The sequence below is a fragment of the Bufo gargarizans genome, chromosome 1, assembly GCF_014858855.1.
Source record: "Bufo gargarizans isolate SCDJY-AF-19 chromosome 1, ASM1485885v1, whole genome shotgun sequence".
Lineage (NCBI taxonomy): Eukaryota > Metazoa > Chordata > Amphibia > Anura > Bufonidae > Bufo > Bufo gargarizans.
In genome coordinates this window covers 63,567,524-63,586,728 of record NC_058080.1, presented here as the reverse complement: position 1 = coordinate 63,586,728, position 19,205 = coordinate 63,567,524, and the positions used below count along the sequence as shown (strand labels likewise).

At 42.1% G+C, this 19,205-nt stretch overlaps 1 protein-coding gene across 1 annotated transcript in view; it reads left to right on the top strand.

The window, feature by feature from the left end:
- The window catches only part of HTRA3 (HtrA serine peptidase 3), a 33,089-nt gene extending 19,964 nt beyond the window's left edge, over positions 1-13,125 (top strand). The window contains exons 4-9 of the mRNA XM_044280517.1: positions 477-671; positions 2,588-2,620; positions 5,035-5,149; positions 8,084-8,132; positions 10,291-10,386; positions 12,133-13,125. Coding sequence (XP_044136452.1) covers positions 477-671; positions 2,588-2,620; positions 5,035-5,149; positions 8,084-8,132; positions 10,291-10,386; positions 12,133-12,298 — 654 coding nt within the window. The 3' untranslated portion in view covers positions 12,299-13,125. The remainder of the gene's footprint in view (positions 1-476; positions 672-2,587; positions 2,621-5,034; positions 5,150-8,083; positions 8,133-10,290; positions 10,387-12,132) is intronic.
- The last annotated feature ends 6,080 nt before the right edge of the window (positions 13,126-19,205 follow it).

Below are 19,205 nucleotides of genomic sequence, written 5' to 3'. Positions count from 1 at the left end.
GTTACAACCTTTCTTAAAGGGTAGCCTCAGGATACATGCCATAAATACTCACCTCTGGAACCCTCACCTATCAGAAGTAAGGGAGTCATCAGATTTCCTGGCTTTGTGCTCTCCAAGTACTTTAAGGGAGATGTGGCTGTGGTTATGGAGAAGATATGCATAAATTCCTAAGATAGGCATGTCCCTTTAAAGTTTATAGATAGACCCAGCAAAAAAAACAAAAAGAAAACAACACAATTAATAAGTGTATAATGGCTATAGTGGTTGGTAAGGGGCTGCGACCAGGGGACCAGATCACTCTCAATCTGCCACTAGTTTTTGCATTAGCCAATGGACAAGATGAGATGTCACCAGAGTCACTGGACAGACTTAGGATAGCCAGTTATAGTCTCGGGCACTAATGTTACAACATATGTCTTTTTTTGTGCAAAACTTGCATTTCTTCACTCATTTGTATAACTGTGGTCTTGTTTTAGAAAAAGTTACCGGTCTTGCTATTGGGCCATTCAGCAGATCTTAGACCTGGAGAATTTGCGGTGGCTATCGGAAGCCCATTTGCTTTACAGAACACAGTGACAACAGGAATTGTCAGCACAGCCCAGAGAGATGGAAGAGAACTCGGCCTGAGAGACTCAGACATGGACTATGTGCAGACGGACGCCATCATTAATGTAAGTCTGTGACGTATTTTCCAGATAGAAAGATTTTTTGAGGATTTAATACCTGCAGTCACTGCTCCTTGTCCACATTTTTCTTATATGGGGTATCATACAGTAAACAAGTCAAGACCCAAATAGTGAAAGTGATTGTGGATAATATACTGCATATGAGTTAAAATTCTGATTGGTGAGGGTCTCATCACTGGGACCCCCACTGGTTCGAAGAACCAGATGCATTGCTTGGAGCTCATGGACCCTAGTTCACAATCTGTTGGGACCCCTTAGGCACTGGCCGAGACTACTACCTCTGTACCTCCAATAGTTGTGCCACAGACAAGTAAGAGTAACAGTAAGTCACCATTCTTGGATGACAATTGACCTTGTACAGTATTTGCAGTTACTCTCCATTATATTCTATGAAAGATCCCGATAGGCTAGAGGGTTCTGGGTGTTGATGAGGTTCCCAGGTTACCGAGAACATCACCAGTAATGATTTTATGAAAAGCCCATGAAAATCCACTTAAGCATGGTGTATAAGGTGTATTCCTCCTTTTACATGTGAATAGGTGGAGTAAAGAGTGCTGCCCTGTTTTCTTGATATTGAAGGTCTATAATACTATATTTATGCCTCTTTTTGTGTAACTTTGTATCAGGCTGGTGGGACTATCCCAAGAGAAAAGGATAGTATCTTTAGTATAAGATTTGGGAATCTCAAGGACCCTTTATGAAGGACAATGATTGAGCCAAAACATGTTCATAGAAACATTCAGTTCAAATCACTGCTCTGTGTAAACATGTTCTCGTGTAATGCTGGTGGTCTGTACCCAACATCTCACCGAACCTGGCGGCCATGCTCTTCAGCATACTTACAGCTTCAGCAGATCTGCTTTGTTGGCTGTGTCTCTCTGTTCCCTACTGGTGGCTATAGTCATCGAAGTGCATCTTGCTTGGTCCCACACTGTAGACTTCTTATTGCCATCTCTGCTTCTTGCCTGGTTTGCTCCCTTAGAGCTTGCACACTCTTCACAGCTCTTAATTGGCCAGTGCACAGAGCCTGTTCTGTCCCCAGCCAATGGCTGCTTTCCATGGGTTATATAAGTTGCCTTTCCTTATAGAAAGGGCCCTGAGTAATAAGCCCTTACCTAGCCTAGTTTCTGCAAAGGTTATTGCGGTTTCTGAACTCCCATGCCTGACCTTTACCGGTTTGTCATGTTGATCCTTGTTACATCTGCAGCCCGTGTTCAACACTGTCCCTATAAGAAACATTATTTATTGAACTACTACTTCTACTCTCATTTCTGCCATCACCACCACTCCCCTCCTCTCCTGCTTCTAATTGTTAATCCGCTTCTCCTATAAATGCTGGACTGCCCTCTCACTCCTTACCTGAGCTTAGGTTCCTAGTTTACTAGTTTAACCAGTGTAGGTGTGCTATTCTGATTGTCTGCCCGTGTACCAAATCAGCAGGATTACACCTTTAGGATTAACCCAAAGTCAAACCAGTTAGTTGGTACTATGGGTCCACACCCACTGTCCATTACAATCCTGTTCTGTGCATCCTGACCTTGGCCTGTTTATGTGCTGCTTGCCCTGACCTTTTGCCTGTTTACCAGATTGAACACATTCTGTCTGCCCTGACTTCAACCTGTCCACTGACCAGGCACTTGTCTGTCCCCTTAGTGCCAAACAACGGTGTCTCTTGACCCACCTTGACACAGTTGGTCCATTCCTGCTGTGTTATATACTGATCACCTGATAATCCAGCAAATGCTAATGACTTTGATCTCATCCTTGATGCAGACATCAAAATCAGAGTTGTCACTGACCATAACGAGACTGTGAACAAACCATTACCCGGTCACACACAGTCATAATGATTTCTCCATGTAAATTGTCAAATATTTTTTATGGTTTCTTTTTTTTTTCAGTATGGAAACTCTGGGGGTCCTTTGGTAAATTTGGTAAGTATCGATATCTTTATATTTTGGGATTTATGATGTCAAGGAACAATAATAATAGCTGAAAAATAGAGAGTCAAGTGAATGATGGCATTGGGTGTAAATTTTGAGCTTCATAATGACCAGTGGGTGAATGGACCTTCCAACAAGAAAGGTAACATGTGGACTTGTATCAAATTTTTGTATCAGGGTCTTCAACTACTCTATAGTGCCCGACTCCTTATATGTAGCAGATGGAGCTTTAGTACCCCCTAGGGTTAAAGTATGACCTCTTTAAATTCCTGTGGACTTGTAGGATTTGATCAGAATACTTTACCTTGTAAAAGGAGCAATTAAAACGATTCTTGGTTATGAAGTTTTCTGATGTAAAAAAATGATCAAACTATTAAATCATCTATATACAATTTTTACATTGTTGACCTCCTGTGGAAAGAGCTTCTGTGTGGCTGACAACACGTCCTGCTTTGGTACATGGATGTTATCACAGGGTCACTGGACTGCATATCTACCAGAATATTTAATTGTCCCATGGAAAATATTCCACCTTTTTCAAACCAGCACCTGGGTCTGAATACTTTTGTAACTGTATGCATTTAAAAAAATAGTTAGGCCATATAGATATTCAATAACCTCTATCTGTATAGCAGAAACTGTTGTTTTCTCAATCCTGATTTCTCTGTCCACCTCACTGAGGTGGTCACACATGTTCAGTTCCATCCTTCAACTGCCACCAGCTGGATCTGCTGTTAGAAGCTGTGACAGTTACAGGGAGAGAGTTGCAGCAGAAAGGATATTCCCCCCAGGCTGTGATAGGGAGAGAGCTGCAGCAGAAAGGACATGTCCCCTGAGCTGTGATAGGGAGAGAGCTGCAGTGGAAAGGACACGCCCTCTGGTGGTAAGGAGAGAGCTACAGCAGAAACAACACCCCCCTGAGCTTTGATAGGAAGAGAGCCTCAGCAGAAAGGATGCCCTCCTAATCTTCCAGTCTGAAGAAAATCTGAGGAATTGAAGCATTGAATGGGGAGATCTCTGGATCCCTATGAGGTACAGGGCATACTAAACATAGTATGATAATTTTTTACATTAACCATTGAATATCCCCTTTAAGACCAGTTCTCACTGGTTCTTATAATATCCATTGATCCTGTGATAACACTGAGCTGCCAGTCTAGGTAGAAGTGTTATTGTATGGACACAAACAGATGAGTTTCACTTGGATTGATCTTTTGCCATATTAAATTAGGAATATAATATTTAAATATTTGTAATATATTTAAAGGGGTTGTCAGGCCTCAAAACCAATATTAGCCCTGAAAGTGTGAATTGAGAATATAAAAAAGCTGCTCACCTTATCACTGCCACCAGGCTCCCATCCTTGCTCCTTCCGGATCCTAGAGGAGCAGAAGTGTCATGTGGGCACGTTTACCGCTTATGTCATTTACTGCCCTGAGCCTCTGTGGTCATGTGCCAATTGGGGACACGTCATCGCTGAGGCCACTTAAAGGGGTAGTCCGGGTTCAGCGCTGAACCTGGACATAAGCTCCCCTTCATTCATTTAGCATGCATCGGAGCATTTCTAGGTCTGATGCCCTCCCTTGCCCTGCTCTGCATAGAGCAGGACAAGGGTTGTTGGTTTACTGCTGGTGACGCACCCGGCTTTTTCTCTGTATGCTAGGCGGAGGCTTCTGCCTAGCAGTGATTCCACTAATGAGCGGTCTTTAGTGAAAAACAGCCTAGGGCAGCACTAAAGACCGCCCATTTGTGTCAGTGATATCACTGGGCTCACTGCTAGGCAGAAGCCTCCTCCTAGCATACCCATGAGAAGCCCAGCACGTCATCGGTAGTGAAGAAAAAGCTCTTGCCCTGCGCGATGCAGCACAGGTCAAGGGGGAGCATCGGAGCAAGAAATGCTCTGATGCTCCACTCATACATGCTACTCATACATGCTAAATAAGTGAAGGGGAGCTTATGTCCGGGTTCAGCTCTGACAACCCCTGCGTGCAGGTGTGCATGTGACCACAGATGGTACGTCACACTTCTGGTCCATTGGGGATAGGAAGGAAATAGGACATGAGCCTCGCCACTGGAGCGAAGCAGCTGTGAATAGTGTGTTTTTTTTTTTTTTTTTCATTTGACACTTTCAGGGTTAAAATTGGTTTTGGGGTGGGACAACCCCTTCAAAGTTAACCAGAGAATTTTGATTTCAGTTTGGTACAATTTGAGTCGTTCATTAGTATTTTAAGCAAACTGCTGCCAGCAAAATGATCGATTCAAGGCAATGCTGGAAATGTAGTTCTGTACAGTCGTCCTGGAACAAATAAAAAAAAGTCTGGAGTATTTGCCTTTGATGTTATGAGTGGATAAGTGGAATGAAGTCAGTGTAAACCGTCTAACTGTAGTTGTATTTCTTCACCCAGGATGGAGAGGTGATTGGAATTAATACTCTGAAAGTGGCTGCTGGGATTTCCTTTGCAATTCCATCCGATCGTATCACCAAGTTCATGAACGAGTCACATGACAAAAAATTCAAGGGTAAAAATAAAAGAAATTGAAAGATGCAAATACTCACTTGAATGCTCACCTTTACCATCATGTTTTAGGTCTAACCTTCTGTGCAGATGTATTTATTAGTATTAATGCTCTGTTTTTTCAATGCCAAGCTCTATATTCCAGCATACACTGACATTTTCCTGCATGTTCCTGTCAGCCTTTCAGGTATTTTTTCATGGCAGATATAGGAGATCTATTATACGGTAGCTGTTATGGACTTGTGGGAACAGAAAATTCTGGCAGTCCACAGGCTTTACTATAGGAAGCCTAGGAGCTTGCTACTTATGCAGTGGCCAGGTTTGGAGTGGCCCCAACGCTACTCTGGGTCCCCCTGGAGATCATCAAGGTGTCATCGCCTGTTGCTGCTCTCCAGAGGGGATGGTAAGGAGTGGTGCACCACAATAGTAGAAAAAAGTCCAGAGAGTCCGGGTCTGCAGTAACCCAATGTGCTTCTCTAATGGAGGAACTCAAGTGCAAAACAATACAGACAGGGCACTGAGCTGTCTTCTCCAGTCTCCTCCCTGGCAGAAGAAGGATACATTCCAAGGAAAGGACTGATCTAGTTGTCCCTCTCTCTCTCAGATGGCTGGTTCCCTGGCCAAAGGCCAGTGACTCAGGGTCTGTGGCTGAGCAATCCCATCTCAGTGTCTTCTTATGGTCATTCACGCTGTCTGGCAGAGTATCTCCAACTAAACACTGGTCTATATCTACAGACAACTAGGGGCTCTGACTGCTCTCCTTATATACAGTTTCTAGCTGAACTAGAACCTTATAGTGGGAGGGATAGAATGGAGAAGCACAGCCTAAAAGAAACATTGTTAGGCCTCTTTCACATGGGCGTCATGTTTTTTTGCCCTGATAAGAGGCGGGTGCGTTGCGGGAAAATGCGCGATTTTTCCGCGCGAGTGCAAAACATTGTAATGCATTTTGCACTCGCGTGAGAAAAATCGCGCATGTTTGGTACCCAAACCCGAACTTCTTCACAGAAGTTCGGGCTTGGGATTGATGTTCTGAAGATTGTATTATTTTCCCTTATAACATGGTTATAAGGGAAAATAATAACATTCTGAATACAGAATGCATAGTAAAACAGCGCTAGAGGGGTTAAAAAAAAATAAAAAAATATTTAACTCACCTTAGTCCACTTGATCGCGAAGCCCGGCATCTCCTTGTGTCTGCTCTGCTGAACAGGACCTGGGGTAAGCATTAAATAGAGGTTAAGGACCTTTGATGACGTCACTCCGGTCATCACATGGTCTTTTACTATGGTGAATCACCATGGTAAAAGATCATGTGACGTACCATGTGATGACCGGAGTGACGTCATCAAAGGTCCTTAACCTCTATTTAATGCTTACCCCAGGTCCTGTTCAGCAGAGCAGACACAAGGAGATGCCGGGCTTCGCGATCAAGTGGACTAAGGTGAGTTAAAAAAATAAATACAATTTTTTAACCCCTCTAGCGCTGTTTTACTATGCATTCTGTATTCAGAATGCTATTATTTTCCCTTATAACCATGTTATAAGGGAAAATAATAATGATCGGGTCTCCATCCCGATCGTCTCCTAGCAACCGTGCGTGAAAATCGCACCGCATCCGTACTTGCTTGCGGATGCTATGCGATTTTCACACTTCCCATTCACTTCTATGGGGCCTGCGTCGCGTGAAAATCGGACAATATAGAGCATGCTGCGATTTTCACTCAACGCACAAGTGATGCGTGAAAATCACCGCTCATGTGCACAGCCCCATAGAAATGAATGGGTCAGGATTCGGTGCGGGTGCAATACGTTCACCGCACGCATCGCAACCGCACGGAAAACTCGCCCGTGTGAAAGGGGCCTTAGAGTTTTAGTCTGTCCTAGACTAAAGAGTTTCAGTGTAAGTCTGTGAGAAATGACTAAGCAGTTATTCCAGACATAAACAAGTCTTCAGACATAAACAACAGAGCTAAACCAGACAGTCAAAGGGTCAGTGTGTCTGTTTGTTGCCTCCTAAAACTTTGGATAAGATCTAAGAGATTTGGAGCTCCAGTTGGATGATACACATGAGGTCACTAAGGCCAGTGATTGGCTGCAGCAGTCATAGGACCAAGCTAGTTCCTGTCCCACGGGGAGCGTAAATGGCTGGGAATGCGGCAACTGTGGACAGACGAGTGGTCATTTTTTAAATCAAGCATAGGTTCCAAAGGAATTGCCTCAGATTTTGATATTGATGGTCCATCCTCAGGATAGGTCATCAATATCAGATATGTGTAGGTTAAACTCCCAGTAACCACACCAATCAATTGTTTGAAGAAGGCACATCAAGCACAGCGCGATACATTGTATAGTGGCTGTGCTTGGTATTGCAGCCCAGGCCTATTCAATTGAATGGCACTGCCCTGCACATAGATCATATGGATGATGAGTGTGATGTCTGGCCTAGGAAGAGGTCACTGCTGCCTCTTCAAACAGCTGATCGTCGGGGGTGCTGAGAGTCGGATCCCCATCAATCTGAAACTGATGGTAGGTCATCAATATCAAGATCCTGAACAACCCCTTTAAGCTTACTGTAAACATAGACTGAACAGCCAGGCTAAATGACTGTAATTTATAGAGCACTGTGAATTATGGTCTTGGATGTAAAAAAAAAAAAAGCATACCGCAGTCTCTAAAATAAAAGAGAGCGAAGCGCGAACATATGCAGGTTACATAGTACATGCCTAACTTAGTAGACGTTGAACATTCCCACCATAAATCTTCCACCTGACAGATAGTCTTATAGTCTTTCCTGCCTTTCCTATATCTCTCCCTCGTAGTTGGAGGCGAACAATCTGACCTTTGTAAAAGGTGAACAAATGTTTTTTAATTTTTTTTATACATTCTAATGGAGCCTAAAGTGAACTAACGAGAACTCTTGACATTGTTTCCTTAGACGGGAAGAAGCGTTTCATCGGGATAAAGATGCTGACTATAACTCCGGCGTAAGTAACACAGGCTTGGATGCTTGCCGAAAAACGTTGATCTGCTATGGAAAAAGTTGTAGCTGCGAAGCCTGAAACTAATACAAAACTCATTTCTGGCCGAGGGCTAGAAGCTTCTGGCACCAAACATGAACTGAGTTTGACTTGTTCATTATAAACTTTGAGTACTTTTACTCTGTAAATAATCAGACTGAACTAAAAACAACTTATTATTATCTGTATTTGTCCCTGTGTCTGAAACCCTTTAAGTCCATATACCCCATGTCTTCCTATGAATCCTCATCAGTCCCTAAGTCTGATTAGAAACACAACACTGTCAGTTCCCATGCCCCTCGACGAAACCCTATTGGTCCCTGTAACACCTTATCAGTCCTTATAAAACTTTCAGTTCCTGTGCCTCCCTGTAAAACACTCTAAGTCCCTATGTCTTCTTATGAATCTCCATCAGTCCCTAAGTCCCCCTATAAAACACTGGCGGTGCCTATGCCCCCCCCCCCCCCCCAAGAAAGCCTATTGGTCCCTTTGTCCCCCAAATTAAACCATATCAGTCCCTATAAAAAGTTATAACATTTTTAATTCCTATGCCCCCCGTAAAACTGTGAGAGGTGGCGATAGAAGAAAATTACTTCTCGCCAAAAATCCAGAAGCATACTGGATTTTTACCTTGAATTCAGTTAAACCTTATGGAATGAATTCTAGAACTGACTTATTTTACCATTATTGAAAAGCTTTTTTCATACATTTATATACTTGGGCCCCATGATGCTCGGCCAGCACTGCCATTGTGAGGAACATATGATTTGTATTAGCTTGTAATATTCGGAGGAACTTGTGTGACATCATCACATAATTGAATATGTTTGTATATTTATTTGTGGACACACTTGAAGTTTGACTACATCTAAGGACACATTGAGTGTCCGCAACCTCAGCTTTTGTTTTTAAAAGTTTGGAAATAAAGCTGGCAGAAGATAGACGCTTACTGGGCAATTTTCCTTTGGATTATTTCTCTGGGGAAGTGTTCCTCCTAGATGAGCTGCCTCTGGGGTTTTCATGGCCCGGAGGAACAGGAGCCGGATCTCAGGCTCCCTTACTCCTCACTCTCTACTTTCTAACTTACTTAATAGCTCTACCCCTCCCCTGGCAGGAAGTCAGAGTAGCGCACCCCTACTAAGGCTACTTTCACATCTGCGTTGTGAGGTTTGGTTTTGAGATCCGTCATAGGGTCTCAATACAGGAAAAAAAAGCTTCAGTTTTGTCCCCATTCATTGTCAATGGGGACAAAAGTGAACAAACCGGAACGGAGTGCACCAGAACACATTCCGTTCCGGTTTGTTACGTTCCCATGCCGGACCCAAAACTTCTGCAAGCAGCGTTTTTTTGTGTGCGGCATGGGAAACTGAACATGCCAAAAACCATGTAAGTCAAGGGTGCCTGATCTGTTTTTTACGGACACAAAAAAAAGTTAATTTTCGATATACTGTAATACAACCGGATCCATTTTGAATGGATCTAGTCGGCTTTATTATTATAACGGACGCGTTTCGCTGTGGTTTTGATATCCCATGCCGGATCTCAAAACCGGACAGCATAAGCGCAGATGTGAAAGTAGGCTTAGAGGGGGATGAATGGGATGGTAATTCCCATTCCTATTGCCAAACATGGTCAACCGTATCCCATCTGCTGGTGAACAAAGTGTATAGCATGACATTATATTACATTTAGGATAGTAGTACCCCCAGGTCTGGAGTACTGCACATAGAGCTTCTGGCATCTGGTGTTCCCTTATGGGGGGACTTTGACACTCTTATGGGGGGACATACAGTATAAACCCAACCTTATAAGTAAAATGTCATGGCTGTTCTTCCAGTAGTTTTCCATCCCATGACCAAGACAGATATTTGTCAAAGGTGTCTGCCCTTCAGATGGAGGAGAGACTACTAGTAATGGGGACTTTTCTTCCTTGGAAAATTTTTGGACCATACAGAGACTATTATGTCATTTTTTAATATGAAATCTTCTGCCCGGAAGCTTATCCATGCATTAGAATTAAAGCAAATACGCAAACAGTTTAAGGGGGCAGTTACTTTTGACATGGGTTATAGCAGATATGTACAGTATATCTTGGTAACAATGCATTCTTTTAATTTGGTTGCAGACTTGTCGAGGAACTCAAGTTGAACAATCCAGATTTCCCAGATGTGAGCAGCGGTATATACGTTCATGAAGTTCTGCCCAACTCACCGTCTCAGAAGTAAGAACTAAAACTAGATATTGTCATCAGCATCCACTAATACGGCCCATTACCTGTTATGTAGTTCCCTTCGCAATATGAATGAAATGAATTGCAATAGCAAACATACAGTATTATAGGTTTGACAACCTGTTCTCAATGTTGTACAAGTCTATTTGTATGTAGACTCTGCCTAAAAGCTTAGACGTTACACTATCTCATATGTCAGACATACAGAATTACAACGGTGTAACTCCCTACTAATCTATGGACACAGAGACCTGACATGCAGGTCCTGGGCCCCAGTGCAAAATCTATACCAGGGCCCCCACCTACTGTACAATGTGCCATTGATGTCTTCTTATGTGGCAGAGGAGCCTGTGGGTCCTCTCAGGCTTCAGGGCCCAGGTGTGGCTTCTACTTCTGCACCTTATATAGATATGCCCCTGTATGAACACATAAATGTACACACATATGCCTTCCATTTTCTCATTTACACCTTCGTAGCAAGGTTGACTATCTGTGAAGATAAGAAGATAATTTGGCAGAAATTTGAATAGATTTTTTACTTTTTGGACCACTTTTGCCTTTTGGGCATCACTTCTACTACTAGTGTCCTACAGCAAGTTACAAGGGGCAGTACTGTCATAATCTAGCCCTTTTCAGGCTCGTGTTTTTAGGCAGTCATAGAACTGAGGTCTGACATGGAGTCTCTTCTGAAAAATGAAGAGAACATTCTACGTGGTTGGACTGGCCATAGACCCTTCAGGGAAATTTCCGGATGGGCAGATCTCCAGGGGGGGCGACCAAGCTCTTTTATGGCTGCCAGCCAGGGACATAAAGATCTGATGCTCTCAGAATTAATTAATGCTAGGAGCACTTATAAACCTGGCCAACAGCTGCAGGTGCCCTCCTGGACTCAACTGTATCACAGCCCTCAGGACAGTGATACAGTTGAATACTATGGCGAGGGCAGCAGTATTTTGTGCTGTACTCTGATATTTGGTTCTGCTGGGGCGGTATTTTGCACTGCGCTATGTTATTGCAGGCCACCCCCACTTATGTTGTTCCTACCTACATGTGTTGCCTCATCTTTGGTCAATTTGGACCCTCCTACAACATAGGGATACTTGATTTTTTTCAAGGCCACTTTAAGTACCCAGTCTGTCCCTGGTTGCCCAGGAATTAACAGATTCACACAATGGTGCGGGTGCCTATGAAAGTAAAAGTTTTCGAGAAAGGAGGGCTCTATCCAGGGAAGAATTTTTAACTTCTTGCTTTAACTCTGCTTTAAAAGGAACCTGTCACCAAACAAAGTCCTATATGCAAGCTGCAGATTATAGAACAGGAGGAGCTGAGCAGATTGAGATATATACTTATACGGGAATTATTCAGAATATGATATTTTCATTTACATTCCAGCTTATTTTTGGCTTTGAGAGTCCAGTGGGTGATCAGCCTCAATGATTGACATCTACTCTTACTCATTCAGGGATAGCTGTAAGTCACTGATAGCACCACCCACTGGATTTTTAAGCATAGAAAGAGCAGGGATTTAACTGAATAAAATACTATGATATATATCAATCTTCTCAGATGCCCCTGCTGTATAAAATTTGGCTCAACATGATGGGTTCCCTTGAAACGACTCCAAAAGTCATAATTGTGATTTAACCATGTAGGATTCTGGTCTAAGGTCGTCAACTCCAGTGCAGGTTTATAGATGTCTAGAAAAGATTAACATATGGTATCTTTCTACATCTACAGAGGGGGAATCAAAGATGGTGACATTATCGTGAAGGTCAATGGACGACCACTGTTGACATCTGGTGATTTGCATGAGGCTGTAATGAATGAATCCCCTTTACTACTCGAAGTTCGAAGAGGGAACGATGACCTTCTATTTAACATAGAACCTGAGATCTCAATGTAATTAAGGGGAAGACAAAAGCAAATAAAACTCATCTACAATACAAGGTGAAACCAAAGACATGAAGCCACAGAATGAATCTTCGGAAAGATCTCATGCTTCAACCAAAGAAGCCACCATATTCCTGTCTTGCATGGTACTCCTCACAAAAGACGGCTTGTGAAAGACCACCTCTTTGAGGAGACCCAGTTCCAGCCATACTAAGCTTTCTTCTTTAAGAGGGCCACCGCATAGAAGACCGTTTTCAATGAGATTTTGTGTGGTTGCCACAAAGAGGAGAATACCGTCTTGCTCAGCGAGTTATGAACACTTGCATTCTGGTGGTCTACCATGACCTTTTGTGAACCATGTCTGTACTATACTAAATGAACAAAAAGCTTGCAGGTCAGCCCCAAAAATGCTGAGTATTTGTTAATACGTAAGGTACTTAGACAACTGAGGAGCATCACAACATCTTCTGGTGCATGTGACTTTCCTTAGGCAAATAGAGTAGGCAAACATATTGCCATAGTAGAAAATAAATTGCAAAAATTGTAAAATATCACAGCTTAAAAAGCATACAATGACAATGTGATAGTAAAGAGCATCCCTACCTTCGAACACCACTGTAAAGTTTCTACATAGATGTAATCTACATGACATATTAAATAACTTGGTAAATACATTACTTATATTGTACAGATTTTTGAGTTACACGCCTTATTATTCCCCAGAGCTGTACTCCCTATTCTGCTATTGAACTCACTGTGTACATACATCACATTACTTATCCTGTACAGACCCTGAGTTACACCCTGTATTATGCCGCAGAGCTGTACTCACTATTCTGCTATTGGACTCACTGTGTACATACATCACATTACTTATCCTGTACTGACCCTGAGTTACACCCTGTATTATACTGCAGAGCTACACTCAATATTCTGCTAGTGGAGTCACTGTGTACATACATTTCTTATCCCTTACTGATCCTGAGTTACACCCTCTATTATGCTGCAGAGCTGCACTCACTATTCTGCTGGTGGAGTCACTGTGTACTGTATATACATAGCCTATCTTGCACTTATTCTGAGCTGTATTATACCTCAGAGCTGTATTCAGAATTCTGCTGGTTGCTCTTTAAAACAGTAAACAAACTCAATGTCAGAGATGCCATACCCCTCCTTTCCCTAACAAATTAGCTAAGCTCCTAAAAAACTGTGGTAAAGTTAGTTTTAAAAAAATTAATCTCTGTGTAGGCATAATGCAAGCAGAGAATTGAGTGCAGCTCTGGAATATAAGCCAAACTGTAACTCAGGATCAGTACAATATATGTCATAGATTTTTATGTGGGTGAATTCTATATGTAAACTATGAAATGATATTCAGAGGTAAGTATGCACTTTCAGTCATTCTTGCACCGACTCTTCAATATAGCAGTTGTTTAAAAGCTGACACATGTTATAGTTTCTTGGTGTACATGACCAGTAAAGGGGCATTGTGAGATTATTTGTGCAGTAAATAGACATAAGGGATATGGAAAGCAGGTGCGGAGAATTGGAGTATAACTGGGGACTGACTTTCTCTTCTTAAAACATATATAAAATGGCCAAAACAGCACAAAAAAATGTTGTGGTCACATGACTAGTCGAAACGCTGAAAGAATACCCTGGAGACATAGCTTAGGAGTCCAGTACATTCATACGAACACTTACCCCTGCCTCCTGCCGCCCCTCATGGTGATGATTGATAGGCTGCTGTATATTCACGTGTACAGTACACAGCAGCCCCCCAGTCACTGCAGAGAGGGGAGACACAGGGAACACACTCCTCATGGTGGCCGGTGTATTTTTTCAGTAGACAGGTGGCAGAACATTTTTTGTGCAGGTTTGGCCGCCAGGAGTTTGGAACTGTAGCTGTTATACACCCTTACATATGACAACATATTTAATAGGGTTGTCCGGAGGAACATCTGTAGCAACCAGTCTGTAAATACAATGAATAAGCACTGTGCTGAGGATGGGGGGAACAACGAACAGTATAGGGTCTGTATGGACTTGATGGCAGTAGTATGCTAATTACAGGTCACCTCGTTCATGGTTGTTCAGAAAATTCCTCGCCAGTTTTCCCACCTACCAGTTAGTGCATATTTACCAATTTTTCATTTAGAAAATTCCAGACTAATAGTTCCTGCCCTCGGAATGCCGCCAGTTTTTAGCCTGGGACAGCCTGAGTTTGCTGGGACTGTCTCTGAAAGGGAGGGTCCCTACAAATTCAGGACTGTTGGCAATTATGTAAGTGCGAGGCATGGCCAGGACAGGGTGTAGTCCTAGTATGTACTCAAATAGTCAGGAGGAGTGCTTGCCTTCAAGGCGTTCTCCGGGCTCCCCTATATTGGTGACCTATGCTCAGGATAGATCATCAATATCAGATTGACGGGAATTCGAAACCCGCCACCCGCACCGATCAGCTGTATGAGGAGACGGTGCACGTGCCGTCTCCCGTCTCTCTTCCTGCTGTTGCTATGCCTATGGCAAAGCAGCAGTGAGCAGGGCCGTCGCGTCATATTGTGCACATTGCACATTGCGTGGGCCGTCGCGTCATACAGCTGATCGGGGGGGGTGCCGGGTGTTGGACTTCCGGCAATCTTATATTGATGACCTATCCTGAAGATTGGTCATCAATATAGGAGAGCCCTTTCAGTACCGTTCTGCAGCTGCACATATGGTATATGCCCATCTCTGCTTAGGATGGAGAACAACCACGGAAGCTTGGCAGGAAATACAGGGGTTGAACCAGATTAGAAAAACTTTCAAAAGCAGCGCCACACCTGTTTATGGGTTGTGCATGGTATTTTAGCTCAGAATGGACTTGAGCTACAATATTACAGACAACCTGTGGACAGGTGTGGCGGTGTTTTTAAATAGAAAGTAGACATGCTTTTCTAATCCTGGACACCCCCTTTAAACTACGACATTCCCTAGATGTCATATTACAATTATGATCATCTCAACTCAATGGTCTACTGCACAAGTTATACTGTTGGGTGGTGTAAGGATTTTGAGGGTATGGGCTTAGCAGTCCAATGCATATACTTTTATACAATGACATAAAAAAAGTTTTTATTAGAATTTTTATAGCATATTGTACAGATGTGGCGTTAGCAGTGCTAACGGTTTGCTATGTTTGATTTCCACCTAGACAAATGGTGTTCATTGTAGGTACCCATTACACACACAGATGAACTCAGCTCAGATGGCAGTGCCCAGTTCTGACTTATATTTTATAACATAGCTCACAGAATAGTCATGTAGGCTATGAGTAAACTTGTCGCGATCCTCTATATCAGGCATCCTCAAACTGCGGCCCTCCAGCTGTTGCAAAACTACAACTCCCAGCATGCCCGAACAGCCTACAGCAGGGCATTGTGGGAGTTGTAGTTTTACAACAGCTGGAGGGCTGCAGTTTGAGGATGCCTGCTTTATATAGAAAAAACTTTCACAAGAATTTCTGATTGTGGCGCTAGAAAACACGGTGCTATCCCCTTCATTTATGCTGAACAATTTTGAACAATTTTGTATTTCATTTTAATGGCGGTTGGAGCTCCGTTTTTCTGATCTAGACTCCAGAGTGCCAAACTCCTTTCATACACATAGAGTTTGATGATAAAATTCTGGTTGCCTTCAGCCACCACTAGAGGGAGCTTACGAACGTACATTCTGTTTTATTACTAAAGTCAATGTAAATGGTACACAGTAAGCTCCCTCTAGTGGTGGCTGCAGGTAGCCAGAATCTTTCCATAAAAAATTTCTCTAGGAGGGAAAGTGTCCTATCTTAACCGGAAGTTTCCATTAAGGATAATGAAAAAAATGGCAACAATGTATTGTTACATTATTCGAGTTACCGTATATATTCCAAGTTTAAATCCCTTTATGAAGACATTTTATCTTTCTGACTGTAGGCATTGAAAAATGACATCAGAATCTATTCATTCTGGGACATGTTGAGTAATTCTTATAGAATTTGTTCCTTTATCGATGCACAAAAAGTACTTCTATAAAAAGACCGATGGGTATTCACCAGTATCTGTTATGATAGCTGACAAAAGACTTTCCTATGATAAATAATGCAGGTCATACAGTATATTGTGTATTGCTTGTATATTTCTGCTGTAAAAATAAAGTTGATGTAAAAAAAATCTAAAAACTGTTTCATGTTGTGTGCAACCTACACTTTGGGCTTTTTTTAAATCCTTCCCGCTGCTGGTTTCTTTAAATGTGCATCAGCTCTCTTTAAGCCTTCGGAGGGGACGGTCTCTTCCTTCCAGTGGCAGTTCCACAGACTCAAAGAAAGATATTGGAGATACTGCAGCTCCATCCCCCTCCTCCACCCTCCCGCAAGTCTTCTAGTAATTGTTTTATATCTTTTTCAATTGGTCTTTATTAAAAAGCCTTTCTATCGCAAAGGGTGAACTGTTTGTCTAGCTGAGTGAATCGTACTTTTTACTTTCACGGTCATCTAATAACTCTTATTACTAAAAGTTCATAGACACTTATTTAAACCACAATCTTATCAGTAAGATATAAGAACTGAGCTATAATGAGTGTTTATAATGTCAGAGATCAGAGATTAGCTGGCTGACGGAACAGAGACAAAATTCAGATTCCTCTGTTAGAGCATCTCAGCCCTGTACAGGAAAAAGGGCTCCATATTTGTAACAAAGACCAATTAAAAACAATATTAGACATATTTTTCCTTTGAATGCACATTTTAATTTGTCTTAAAGGGGTTGTCCCATGATAAATATTCTACATTTTTCAAACCAGTACCTGGATCTAAATATTTTTAGAATTGCATGTAATTAAAAATTTAGTACAACCACTGCGTTTTTGAATGAAGTCTACTTGTGTAGCACCACCTGCTGTTTGCTCTTTTTTCTAATCTCTCTGTCCATCTCACTGGTGGACGCACATGCTCAGTTCCATCCTTTATCTGCCAACAGCTGCATCAGGCAGGACACACCCCCTGAGCTACCAACCTGAAATAAATATACCAGAGCAGGAGGAGCAATGAATGTGGAGACCTCTGGATCCATGTGAGGTACAGGGCTGGTTCTAGCTTTGTTAGAAACAGATTGTCATGCACTGATGTCTTATTTTCACTTTATTACATTAACCATGTGATAACTCTTTTAAAGGAATATCACATTTCTGGTTGTACTACATCTAATATAGATCTACAGCAACCTAGCATAAGATAAAGTATGATTTGGTATGACTATATTTCAGTGAAAAGCAGATGCTTAAGTAACTACATTCATAGCATGCCTGTCTATGGGGGTCTTAGAGCTGTTTAAATGGGTTGATAGATCAATATCTGATTGGCGGGGGTCTGAAAGTGCAGTGTAATGATGAGTACTCGCTCCATTCAAGTGACTTGTAAATACACTAGGCTGCCGCTGCAAGGGACGCAATGCGTAGTGTAATGAAGAGGAAGCAGCGCCTCCTCCTCTCAGGAGGCTCTGAGGTGCTGAGGAGGCGCTGATCGGCGCGGTGCTAGGTGTCAGACTCCCGCCAATCTGATATTGATGATCTATCCTTAGGATAGGTTATCAATATAATCCCCTGCACAATGGTGCATGGCCATTTTACGATGAGCTGACAAGCATTGAGGGATGTAATCCAGGTGCTGGTTGGTGCTTGAGATCATGCTGGGACTTCCTACTTGGTAAAGGCAGGCAGAGTTGCTTTGTGTAATGTCAAGATACATAGACAATGGTTCACATGGTTGTTTTTGAAGTTTTGCAATACATAAGGTTCAGAGTAGTCACATGCATTCATATTTTATTTTTTTCGTGTTCAGAAATATCAGCTAGGTCCTGCAGTTTATCAACAGCTGGAAGCCACATTGAAGAATAGAAATGTCCTATACTCCACAAATGGTTAAAGCCTGGAGTATTTCTCTGCAGCTGCTTTGTAGCCCAGCTGTATAAACATCTGCACTTCAGACATGAATGGGCAGGTCATGGTCAAATGGAAGACAACTAAACAAACAAAATGTAGACATAACCAGCAAAGTAACAGATTTTCTATTCCCTATTAGAATACAGTCACATATCGTACAAAACAGGCAAATCTTAAAGGTACACCAAACCATATCATAATCAATCACTTCTGTCATATGTACTGTCGTTCTCCGCTCACTGTTATAATGACGTGTGTATAGGTCACTGCCTGCAACAAGATCAACACACTCTTCTCCTGCTGCTGTCACCATTCTGATCATGTGATTGGCTACAGGGTATTCAGTCCCTCAGTTAATGTTCCTTATAACATGACGTTTGGTCCTCCATATCGTAATCCAATGATTGTACGGATCGGCACGCTCTTCTCCTGCTTCCATCATTCATCTAACTTACTTTCTGGGTTTTTTGCACAGGTTGATGGATTTTCAGAATTATGATAAAAAGGTTTCTATATCTTCTGTATACTATATGACAAGGCTTCTCGAAGTTCTGGGCCTCACCAGACAAAGTGACTAATGAAAATCACAGATCATACAGTACATGACAATGTCCAACAAAGCTACCGCACATGGATCTACATACAGGTGAAACTCGAAAAATTAGAATATCATGCAAAACTTCATTTATTTCAGTAATGCAACGTAAAATTAGAATTTTGTGAAAAGGTTCAATATTCTAGGCTCAAAGTGTCACACTCTAGTCAGCTAATTAATCCATACCCCCTGAGCAAAAGGGACCTCAAAATTGTGACTTTGGGGTTCCATAAGCTGTAAGCCTTAATCATCCAAATTATATCAAATAAAGGCTTGAAATATCTCGCTGTTGCATGTAGTGAGTCTCATATGTTAGTTTCCCCTTTTAAGTTACATTACTGAAATAAATGAACTTTGCACTGATATTCTAATT